This window comes from Rhinolophus hipposideros (assembly GCF_964194185.1).
Source record: "Rhinolophus hipposideros genome assembly, chromosome: 8".
Lineage (NCBI taxonomy): Eukaryota > Metazoa > Chordata > Mammalia > Chiroptera > Rhinolophidae > Rhinolophus > Rhinolophus hipposideros.
In genome coordinates, this window is record NC_138054.1 from 44,193,226 (window position 1) to 44,206,275 (window position 13,050).

Sequence of the window (13,050 nt, forward strand, 5' to 3'; positions counted from 1 at the left end):
TTTTTATCTTTATTCAGTATTACTGAAACTACATCTCAGAATAATTAGGCCCAGAAATAATGTTTTCATTGCTGAAAATTAAACCTGAACTCAACTTTCCAAACTTGGGAATAAGCATTTGGTAGATTAAAATGGATTTTTAAGCATCTTTTCAAAATGTTACTCTAGAGTCCCTTTGTGCTGAAAAAGCAGTGGGAACCCAATGTCTCCTTGAGGAAACCACTGTAAGATCTTAGGCAGAAATGGTTAGAAAACTGAAGCAATCGAGACCTGTCTGTTTGAGCTGTAGATACAGGATCATTGCATGAACATTTCTGCAGAAGCTTAAAATTCCACTGTGATTTTCTGTAGCCAGCAACTAGTTCAAGCATTGGACTCTCTTCTAGATGCTGTGTTTAGGAGGCACCGTGACACACGAGAATAGAGGGCAACAATTGAATACATGAGAATTGCAAACTTTCCCTATATTCACATCTATTTAAGCCCCAACTTCAAATCACACCCTACACTCAATATACATTTTTATGCAAAAGTAGTATTTTGATCATATGAAAAGGAAAAAAGTCTCTACTGACTTTTTCCTCTTAGCTTTAGGCTTTGTTCAGGTCTTTCTCCTTTTAAAATTCAACCAGCCAAATAAAATAATCCCTTTAATTCCTCCCTATTTAGCACTTGTCTTTAATCTTTGCTTTCCATAGCCAAGCTACTTGAAAGTCTACTTTTATCTCTTCATTCTTACTTTACAGTTATATTATAAATGGAGGCATTTCTCTGATACAGTACCACATCTTAACAAGGGATTGATGATCTTTTGCTTTTATACTTACAGTTATCACTAATTTGCTTACCTATCTCTCCTCATTTTTCTTCTTTTCAACTAACTTTGTGAAACTCCAATCCTCAGTCATTTTTATTTCCTACCATTTCTGTGTCTGTATTTAGGCTAAAAAATACAATCGAGAGGGAAAATTATGAAAATTTGGAAATTGTTGTTAAGACAATTATATTTTTTCAAAATCAGCTAGAGCTTTAAAGAATGACTATGAGTGATCTTATCTGATTAATTCTCCTCTTTGCTCAAAGGCTAAATTTGAACCTCTTTTACCAGTCTCCATCCTCTCTCACTACTTCCTCCCAGTCTAAGCAGATGATTTTTGATTCCGTAGTTACAGAAAAAGACTATCAGAAATGAGACCTCCCTCCACCCACATAGACTTTCTGCCCCCAGCCTTGTCTTTTCCGTCTCAGTGGAAGTGGTGCCCTCTTCTTAGCTTCAATAGTCTATTTGTACTATGGATCTACTCTTTCAGCTCTAAAGAGCTTGCTCTACCAGTCTCTGCGTATTTCTTTTTTACCTTCCAACTCTCTTCTCTACTGACTTTTTCCTCTTAGCTTTAGGCTTTGTTCAGGTCTTTCTCCTTTTAAAATTCAACCAGCCAAATAAAATAATCCCTTTAATTCCTCCCTACTTAGCACTTGTCTTTAATCTTTGCTTTCCATAGCCAAGCTACTTGAAAGTCTACTTTTATCTCTCCATTCTTACTTTACAGTTATATTATAAATGGGGTAAATAGACAGACATAAAGGGAGGCAAGGTTTTTCTATTATACTAGAACTGCTAAAATGATGACACGAGTCTATACATTGGTTATATATAATGTATATCTACACCACTAAAGAAGCTGTAAGAGGAGATATACTTAAAAACACTATAGAAAATTAAAATTAAACTCTAAGAAAATAGTCAAGTAACCTACAGGAAAGGAAGAAAACAAATTACAAAATGGCAGACTTAAGGCTTACTATTAGGTTGGTGCAAAAGTAATTGTGGTTTAAAAGGTTGAAAACAATTGCAAAAACTGCAATTACTTTTGCACCAACCTAATATATAATTTCATTAAATGTAAGTAGTCTAAAGAGACTTTTTGAAAGATAGAGATTGGCAAAATGGCTTACAAAATATGACAAGTGTATACTATCATTAAGAAAGTCTCTTCAAATGTAATAGTAGGCAAGTTGAAAGGGAAAGGAGGGAAAAATATATATCAAAGGATAACGGGACTAGCCATGTTAATATTAGGTAAAATGGATTTCAGAGCAAAGAAAATTACCAGAGACAGAGAAGGACGTGATACAATGATAAAAGGGTTAATCCACAAAGAGGAATAGCAATCCTAAATGTATGCATATACACCAAACAACAGAGCTGCAAGATAGGTGAAGCAAAAAAATGAAATCAATGAAAGGAAAAATAGATCTATAATATAAATTAAGACTTCAGCACCCTTCTCTTCACAGTTGAAACAACAACGAGACAGAAAATAAGCAAAGTTTAGAACCTCTCTACAACACCATAAACCAAAGCATCTATTTGTCATTTATGGAATAGTCTACCCAACGTTAGCTGAATACACATTCTTTTCAGCTGCCCATGGAACATATACATAGGTAGGCCATATCCTGGGCCATAAGCTGACCTCAAAAATTGTAAAAAGAGTTGAAAATCTGTCATAATAGAATCAAACTAGAAATTAATAATAGAAAAATAGCAAGAGAATCTCCAAACACAAGGAAATAAAAGAACACTCTTGTAAATAATTTATAGGTCAAAAACAAGGTCTTGGCAATAAAGAATATATTAAACTAAATGAAAATGAAGTAATAACACATCAAAATTTATGGCATATCTCTAAAGTGGTGCTGAGAGGAAAATTCATAGCACTAGATGTATACATAAAGAGAAAAAAGTCACACATCAGTAATTTAAGCTCCTTCCTGAGTTAACTTAGAAAAAGAAGAGCAAATAAACCCAAAGCAAGCAGAAGGAAGAAAATAATGAAGTGTAACAATCAATGAAAGAGAAAACAGAAAACAAATAGAGGAAGTCGATGAAGCAAAGAGCTGGTTCTAGAAAATGATCAGTACAATCAACACATTTGTAACAAGACTGATAGAGAAAACAGAAGTTATCAATACAAGGAGTGAAACAGGATATCACTACAGACCCTGCAGAAATCAAAAGGATAATAAATTTAATGAGGAATAAAAGGGGGGGAAAAGGCATTCAGAGAAGAAAGGAAGAAATAAAGTCTTCTCCATTTGTAAATGATACAATTCTATCAGTAGAAATCTCAAAGATTGTACAAAAAAATTAGAATTAACAAGTTGAGCAAGATGGCAGGATACAAGTTAAACCAACAACAACCAATTGTATTTCTGTATGTTAGAATTCAACACAGACACCAAAATTGAAAATTAAGTACTATATATAATTTCTAAAAAAGGAAATACTTAGGTGTAATTCTGACAAACCATGTGCGGTACTTATATATGTTAAAAATTATACCGCATTGAAAGAAATCAAAGAAGATATAAACAAATGGGGGGACATACCATGCTCATGGATTGGAAGACTCAACATAGGAAAGATGTTAATTCTTCCCAAATTAATATATTGGTTTAACACCATTCTTATCACAATCTCGGCAATATTTGATGCATATATATAGACAACATTATTTTAAAATTTACACAGGAAGACAAGAAAACTAGAATATCTATATTAGTTTTCTAGGACTGACATAACAGAATACCACAAACTGAGTAGCTTAGACAACAGAAATTTAGTGTCTCACAGTTCTGGAGGCCAGCAGTCCAAGATGAATGTGTTGCCAAGGTTGGTTCCTTCGGAGGGCTGTGAAAGAATCTGTTTGTTCCATACCTTTCCCCTGGCTTCTGGTGATATTCCTTGGCTTATAGAAAGTCACTCCAGACGCTGCCTTCATCTTCACATGATGTTCTCCCTGTGTGTGTGTCTCCAGATTTACTTTTTGTAAGGACACTAGCCATACAAAGAGAGGGTTAGGGACCACTCGCATGACTCTTGACTTGATTACTTCTGTAAAGACCCTGTCTCCAAAATAGGTCACATTCTGAGGTACTGGGGTTTAGGACGGGAACATACAGTTGTTGGAGGGGAAATAATTCAACCTATAACAATAACCAAAACAATTTTGAAAAAGAATAGAGTGTGGGTACTCAGTTTACTCTGTTTCAGTGTTTACTATGTAGCTATGGTAATCAAGACTGTATGCCGAGTGGTAAACATATAAATCATAACAAAATAGAGAATCCAGAAATAGACCTTCATAAATGTGCCCAACTGATTTTTGGTAAAGGTTTAAAGACAGTTCGACAGAAGAAAGATAGCCCTTTCAACAAATGATCCTGGAGCAATTAGACATTCAAAAGCAAAACAGTGAACCTCCCACCTAAGTCCTTTAGTTTCTACAAAAATTAACTGATAATGGACTGTGGACTTAAATTTAAACGTAGAACTTAAAACTAAAACATTTAGGAAATAAACATTGAAGAAATTTTTAGGACTCTAGGTTTAAGCTAAGAGTTCTTATTAGGCTTTACATGACAAGCACAATTTATAAAAGGAAAAAAATCAGTGAATTGGACTTCATCAAAAATAAAAACTCTCTGGGAAACCCAGTTAAGTGGAAGAAAACACAAGAACTCTTAAAACTCATCAGTAACAAAACAAGCCAATTACAAAAGGACAAAAGACATTCCACCAAAGAGGATGTGTAAATGGAAAATAAGCACATGTTCAATATCATTAGCCATTAGGGAAATTCAGATTAAAACCAGAATGAGATATCACTACACACACCTAACAGAATGGTTAAAATAAAACAGACAACACCAAATGTTGGTCCAGATGTGAAGTGACTGGATCAGTCATACTTTGTTGGTGGTAATGTAAATAAAATGATAGATAGCCATGCTGGAAAACATTTTTGCAGTTTTTTAAAAAAACTAAATACCCAAGTTCCATATGATCAGGCAGTTGCATTCCTGGGCATTTATCCCAGAAAAATAAAGATTATGTTCACACAAAAACTGTACACAAATACTCATTCACAGCAATATTATTTGTAATAGCCCCGAATTAGAACCAATCCAAGCTGCTCATTGTAGATTCACTTTACTTTTCCAGTTTTACTGTGTTTGTTATTGATATTCATGTTGTTTTGTATATCTAATGGACACTTTTATTCTTTTAAATCTCTCCAAGATTTAACTATTTTTGTGGAGTCCTTGTCCCAATGAATGATAGTCTTTCTTCCAATTTCCTCTGACTTCTTTGATCGAGTTCTCTCTTGATTTTCTTCCTGCCTGTCTGGCCTCCCCTTCTGGAGCACCTTTCTCCTTTGACTCATGTCATGCTACATTATACTCTCATTACATCTGCTAAAACTTAAGCCAAAACATGTTATGACTACTCTGCTCACAACCATCCGTTTCATTCAGAGTAACAGCCAAAGTCCTAGACCGAAACCCCACTTGATCTGGCTGCCAGTTTTTCCTCTCACCCAACCTGCTGATGATGTTCCCCTCACTCACTTGGCTGCAGCCACACTGGTCTCTTAGCTGTTCCCAGAATAAACCTGGAACTTTCATTTTAGGGCTTCTGTACTTACTCCCTCCACTTGGAATTTTCTTCCCGTAGGCAACTGTATGGTTCTTCACTTAGGTCTTTGCTGAAAGGTTATTTTATTAAGGTTTTCCTTTGCCACAGTATTCAAGAACTCTTACCCTCAAACACTGGGATTCCCTATCTCCCTAGCACGCTTTATTTTTGTCTCCTTAGTCATTATAAAATGCATTTAATAAAATGTCAATATATGCAATACAGTATGTTGTTAGCATGGAAAATGCAGCTTTTAAGGTGTTATTACAAACACTTATTGATGCTCTGGATTTGCAAATAACAATCTCTTTAGTAAAGGTCCCTAAACTCCTTCAAATTATTTAAAATCCTGGAAAATGTTTAAACTCGGCTGGCCACTCTAAAAAACCTGACTAATGCATTGTGACGTATTTATCAGGATACAATTAAAAACATTTCTTTAAGGGTTTTAATACAATGTACCATCTTATGACTGTTAAACATTATTCTTATTTTCATTCCATTGAAAATCGGTAAATGAATGGTATCCTGTGTTTCAATAAAACTTTACTCACGGACACTGAAGTTTCAATTTCATGTTATTTTACTGGCACAAAATATTATTCTTTTTTTTAACCATTAAAAAATGTAAAATCTTTTTTTAGCTCACAGGTCAGGCAGTGGGCCTTAGTTTGTTGATGACTGAATAGGAATGTCCTCTGCATTTAATAGGCATAAATGAATGATTTTTTCCCCCCAGAGATAACTGGAAACTGTAATTCTTACGTTGATTTCTGTCTTTTTTTTTAAATCATAAGAATATTACTTTCTGCAATAAAATACTAGGTTTGTTAACAGTCAAATAAACTTAATTTACTGTATGCCTTTATCCTAGACACTCAAGTTAGCTTTCATAGAATCATTCAGAGATTTAAGGATGATTTAGACTTTATTTTGTAGATAAAATTCCTGAGGCACGTAAGTTATTTCATTTGTAGGAGTCAGAACCCAGGTTTTAGGATTTATATTCTTTCAAATAGCTTGTATTAGGAATAAAACTAAGCAGAATGATTAAAGTATTTGGCCATTTTTAATGTCAGATTTCACTCATAATTGTAGCCAGAAATGTATTTTATATAGAAGATTGTTAGGCTGTGGTGGCATGATGTTAATCCAATTCTGATGAGACTGTTGATGCATTGTTTTTAGTGTTTTAAAACAAAAAAGGATCCATGTATTTTATTTATGTTAGAATAAAAATAAATCAGCTCAGAGTCAGAATAATACATGCACTGTAATCTGAAGAAAAGATGGCAGAATGAAAAGTACACCTGTCCCTTTACCCCAAGAATAATAAAGAAAGACCAGTAGAATCTGGTGTTATAGTTCTAAGATTGGGAAGCAATGGGAACTTTGAGTTTTTGATGTAATTCTTGATGCCTTGGTATGTTCCTTACTTCAGTAGTAACCAAATGCTTCCCCACGACACACACACTCGGTAATAAACATGTGTTAGGGTTTGTCTTCTGCTTGAATAATGTTTTTTTACATTTTAAGGAGTACGGATATCTCTAATAGTATTTTATAGTCTATAAATAAACATTTCATTTTACAATGTTACCATTGATTGTCCTCTCTTAGATATACCCGTGTTTCCTACGATCACAGCCACTGTGACTTTTCAGGAGTTTCGATATGATGAATTTGATGGCTCCATCTTTACTATACCTGACGACTACAAGGAAGACCCGAGCCGTTTTCCTGATCTGTAACTGACACGGAACTCACTGTAATCTAACCAAGGAAAACAAGAGAATGTAGAGACTGCAGAATGAATCCAAATAGGAGGGACAGATGCTTTCGGTGAAGAAAAGGGAATTACACTGAATCGACACATCAGTAATACGATATAGTGAAATGGGCCTTGAATAAGAATTTCAGCAAGTTTCCTGATGTGACATTTTCAGTCTTTTTAAAAATATATATATTATAGTGTAATAGATTGACACCTTAATGACCCTAAGTACTTCTTATGTAAAACAGCTATGAGTGCTGTGATTTGTTTTTAAAAATTTTTACACTTCTTGTGAAATATATGTGCATATAAATATATCTATATCTATAGCTATATCTAAAACACTCCTGGACCATTAACATAAATTAAATGTCTTAAGAGATATGAAACCCTTTTAAACTTGTCATCTTATATTCAAGGTGACATTTATAAATATTCCTTCAAGCTTTGTTTTCATAAAATGTAAACTATGTAACATTATGTATAGTTCAGTAATTTGAATGTTTGTTCAATATAATGAACTAGAAGGAATGCAGTTTTCTGTAGATGAATGAACCAAATGGTAACCGTTAAACAATTGCATTTATATGTTGCAATACATTCAGAAGGAGTGTTCACTCTGCAGGGAATAAGGTACCTCCTTTAGCACCTTAGTGCAATTCATTGTGGTGCTATTTGTTTTTACCTGAATTCTTTCTTCAACAGAAAATGTTTGTTACTAATCTTCTTTTCATAGAACCTGTATTTTTTTTTTAAACTTGAGTTTAAAAGTCTTTTTTTGTGTGTGTTCATGGTAAGGTATGGTTAGCATGCTTAAAGGTATTCCTCTTCCAAATCTCAGCACTTTAAAAAAAAAATTCCAAAATTTTTAACTTGCTTCCTAGAAAGTATACATCATTCTGATTATTTTGTTTGCTTTTAGTGGACTATGGATGCATTCGTGTCAGTTTTAAACCCACATATTTTGAACATCCCTACATATTTAATGCTTTCAAAATAAGGTAAAAACATTTTATATGCTAAAAGAATATATTTGTTATCAGTTAAATTCCAGAAACATACATAAGATTGACAATTCGTACTGTTTATATTGTAAGTCACAAGAAAATATTTATTGGTTTTAATTATCTCCAAAGTGTTAAAATCATGCAGTACTCATTTTTGCACTTAAAATTTTTTATATTTATTCCAAGATGGTTTGATGGTCCAAGAATGAAAATAAATTAGGAAGAATAATGTATCACAGTCATAAAATGTTATGCTGTATTAAAAACCTTAGCTAAAGAAATGTTTTTTAAATGTATCCTGATAAATGTGTCAGAATGCATCTGTCAGATTTTATAGAGTGACCGGTAGTTTAAACTTTTTCCAGGATTTTAAATAATTTGAGTTTAGAGACTTTTATTGAAGAGATGATTATTTACAAATCCAGAGCATCAATCGTAAGAACATTTTTATAATAACCATCTTAAAAGCTGCATCTTCCATGCTGATAACATACTACATTGCATATGTTGACATTTTATTAAATACATTTTATAATGAAGAAGAATAATCACAGTTAAAAGTTCAAAGACCTATTACTACCAGATGTGGGTCTGTTGAATTTTGTGGAAAGGGTTGGTAAATGAGACTAGGTTTATTGAATATAAGTTGATCCCTATTATTTTGGGAATGCTTGTAGATCATGGAACTTGAAATGTCGAGACACTGAACAGCAGTGATCACCGCTGCTTTTAGGCTCCCTTACTCTATGGGAGTATGGTATACTTTCAGGACTATACTATAGAGTTTTTCATAGGTACAGGCAACTTAGTGGGGGAAATAAACATGGTAAATTCCAGCTGGGGATTTATCAATTTCATAAAAGCTGTGAATATTTTGCTGGGGTACACTGGAGGTAGTACACTGGAGGTAGGAAGACTACTGAAAACTTTTGCACTGGATTTTGTTTTTAACTCTTCGTTTTCTTTCATAAAGAGTAGTAGAGATTGTCCATTCCAAATGTCTTTTATTTGATCACAAAGGAAAAGCAAATGTCAGTATCTCTTATGATGATGTAAACAAGGAGTTATTAATGCAAATAAACTTTTCACATTATTAGACTTTTCAAAGTGTGCCTTTTAATCCAGTTAATGAATGAAGTTACAGGTTTGTCATGTTAGGGACCCTGCTCGCTCCGCCATTTGTTGTATGAGTTGGCCTGCGGGTTCACAGCTCCCCCTCCCCACGTAAGAACATAGGATGTGGCTAGGCCAAAAAGGAACACCCACAGAGCCATAGATAGGGGAGTCATACCACTATAGTCTCACTGGAGGCTGGATTCACACCACCTGCAACCCGCCGTCCTCCTGTGCCCGCCAACCAACCGACCCACTCCCGACTCACCAACCAGCGCAGCCCCGGCAGTTATATCAGGGGCTAATTGGCTAACTGGTTACAGCTGACGGCCAACTAGCCACAGCTGACGGCCAACTACTACCCAAGCCAGCACCTTTCCACGTGAGGTTTAGAGCCTGGAAACTGCTCTCTGGGATTCTGTCCCCACACTCCACCCCTACAGGGTCTCGCCTCACAATTCACACGACAAGCATCTTTCGCGAGGGTCCCTGCTTCATATTAGACCACAGGCACCCACGGACGGAAAGAAACAGTAGTCCCGGGAACCAACAATGGCAAATCCTTTCCATTTGGGAGGACACACGCCAGCCCCCTGTCCTGGGAAAGGAGGGTCGCTGCCACTGGCACTCCCCCTCCCTGGTCAGCCGCACCAGACCTCCACAGCACTGCTTGGGGTCCCCTGCGCAGTCCCAACGTGCAATAGAAGAGGGGACCCCAATAGGCCACAGTGAGAGCACACAGGCTACCTACAAAATCATCCCGGCACTGGGACCTCTGTACACCATCACCGGCGGTAGCCACTCAGCCACCACCCCTGGCGTCACTCGCAAATCACGGCCCCCCATGGGGCCACCAGGCCCAACCACTGACAGTGGGGGCCTTCGACCTGCCAGGGCCACATCCATTGCTGTCGTTCCCCTGCTTTCAAGCATGTGGGTGCTGGCAGCAAAATGTTTCCATTTCTGCCGTAGCCTGGCTTTAACAGAGTCTCGCTGGTGGTAACTTGTAATTGAATGAGAGCAGCCGTTCGATGTAGCAGAGCTTCTACTGGTGCAGGCCCTCCCTTCCGTGGTCTCTCATTCAGGACTTTCAGGACGTCCCATAGACGCGAGGCCCAGTCACTCATCGTGGGAGAGTGTTTTGACACCCGGAGACCTTGCTTCAAAAGGGCATTATAGCGTTCAATCATGCCAGCTGCTTGTGGGTTATACGGAGCATGGAACAACCATTGCACGTCCATCCTGGCAGCCCAGCGCTGCACTTCTTGCCCTGTAAAATGGGTACCCCTGTCACTTTCAGTGACTTGGGGGCGACCATAGAGGGCGCACAGCCGTGTAAAAGCGACCACTGCACACTGCTGATCCACAGCCGGACACGGCCAAGCAAACATCAACCCCGTAGCAGTGTCCACTGCTGTAAACACGTATATCATCACATTGTGGGCCTTAGGCAGGGGTCCAATGTAATCCACTTGCCAGCGAGTGCGGGGCACCCTCCTCCACACGCAATCTGCTGTGTCTCCCAGAGGAGCCTCTGCCTTTGGGGACTGTCCTGGGCACAGACGGCACAATCATAGCAGGCATCTGCTATCTTCTACCATTTCAAAGGCAGGCCCCAGTGTCTGCTCACCTGCCACATGGTTCGGCTTCCGGCGTGCTGCAATTTCCTATGCAGCCAATGGGCCACATTAGTGGCAGGAGCCTGTTCTAACCATCGGACCCGCGCCAGGGCGTCTGCCCCACCACCACCTGGGGACACTAAGGGGAAGTGACCCGCGACATGCATTAGGGTCACCTCCTTTCTCTGCCTTAGGTCCCAGAGGTCCTGCCACATGGCCTGACCCCACAGTGGACGGCACCCTACCAACCAGCCTTGGTGTTTCTATGCAGGGAGCCACAATGTTAGGCCCCAGAACACCGCCCAGCTGTCAGTACAAATAACCAGGGGCCCAGGCTCATGGCTGATTACCATCCACACAGCCCGTAATTCAGCCCATTGGCTACTCTGGCCTATCCCAGTATCAAACCAAATGGTGTCTGTTTTGGGCTACACACCAATAGCCGTCCAAATGGCTGCAGTCCCTCGGCTAGAACCATCAGTAAACCAGGCATCCTCAGGTACTGGGGGCTGTACTTTGTAGGGCAAGGGCTCCAAGTCCTCCCTCTAGGCCGAGTGCTTGGCTCAACCTGGGCTACAATCTCCACAGGCCCCAGGACCTGTTGTAGCTCTGTGCTCAAAGGACTTGAACTAAGGGTGCTACTTTGTTCCAAGTAGGCACCCCACTTGGCGAGGATGGTGGTCTGTGCCACCCCCGTTTTGGGTCCCTGGGTCCAGGTACGGACCCACCCCTGGACAGGACAGGTTGTTCGAACCAACACCCGTGCCGTTCCTGTGATGGCTTCTGTGGTCACTAGGGCTGCGTACACAGCGACCAGCTGTTTCTCTGTTAGAGAGTAGCGGACCTCCGCTCCTTTCCATAATTGGGACCAAAATCCCACCGGCAACTAGAGACGCTCCTGCCATTGCCAGAGGCCCCATCTGTACCCTTCTTGGGTTACGTGAACATCAAGTTCAAATGGGCGGCCACGGTCTACTACCTGCAGAGCCTGTGCCGGCTGCACTGCCTGTTTCGTGGCAACGAAGTCTTGCTCTATAGCCTCTGTCCAATCCCATGAGGCCCCCTTTTTTATCATGTTATACAGGGTCTTGCCATTTGTGTTAAATGGGGTACAAACGCCCGCCAATATCCTAGCAGATCCAAATACATCTGCAGTTGGGAGACCTTGGTCAGCCGGGAAAAGGCTTGTATTTTGTCAATAATCGCCTCAGATATGACCTTTGTCTTACCTGACAACACAACACCCACAAACTTAACGGATAAGACAGGGCCTTGGACCTTTTCCTCATTCACTGCCCAGCCGTGTGACTTCAGGTGGCAGAGAAGAGAGGGAGCTGCTTGCTCTAAATCTGAAAAGAGAATCGGATGTTAATAAAATATCATCAACATAATGAAACAAGGCCACAGAGGACGGGCGATCCCACTGTGCCAAATCTTGGGCCACGAGCCCGTGGCAGATAGTGGGGCTGTGCAAGTATCCTTGCGGAAGGACTTGAAAAGTCCACTGCCGCCCGTCCCAAGTGAAAGCAAAGTGCTCTTGACACTCGGGTGCAATGTCAACGGAGAAAAAAGCATTGGCCAAGTCCTCTACATAGTGATATGTTCCCAGGAGGACAGTCAGATGATCCATTAAAACGTGAATTGAAGGCACTGCAGCGTGCAAGGGTGGTGTCACCTTATTTAACTCCCTATAGTCCACAGTCATTCGCCAGGTCCCGTCTGGCTTCTTGACAGGCCATACTGGGGAGTTAAAGGGACTGTGCGTTGGCCTCACAATATGTGACTTCCCTAATTCCAACATTGTATGACCAATCTCCTTCTGCCCTCCTGGCAGGCGGTACTGTCGCACTGTAACCACGTGCCAGGGCTGTGGCAACACTTGAGGAGGGTGGTGAGCATGCCCTCGTGTCACCGCTTTCACCACCCGGAGACAGAACTCTCCTACCGACGTCTGTAAGCTGAGGCCATGTAGCACGTCCACCCCTAGAATATACTCCGGAACAGGGGAGACATAAACCTTGTAGGTACGAGATGGAAGCCTTCCTATACCCAGCG

The 13,050-nt window shown here is 39.5% G+C and overlaps 1 protein-coding gene across 3 annotated transcripts in view; it reads left to right on the forward strand.

The window, feature by feature from the left end:
• ANKRD13C (ankyrin repeat domain 13C) overlaps window positions 1–9,357 on the forward strand; it is a 69,289-nt gene extending 59,932 nt beyond the window's left edge. For all 3 annotated transcript variants that reach the window (XR_013993834.1, XM_081056896.1, XM_081056897.1), the window contains one exon: window positions 7,103–9,357. Coding sequence is in view for 2 of the 3 variants with exons in the window: in XM_081056896.1 (XP_080913022.1) it covers window positions 7,103–7,233 (131 nt within the window). In the remaining variant the exon portion in view is untranslated. The remainder of the gene's footprint in view (window positions 1–7,102) is intronic.
• Window positions 9,358–13,050: the final 3,693 nt, after the last annotated feature.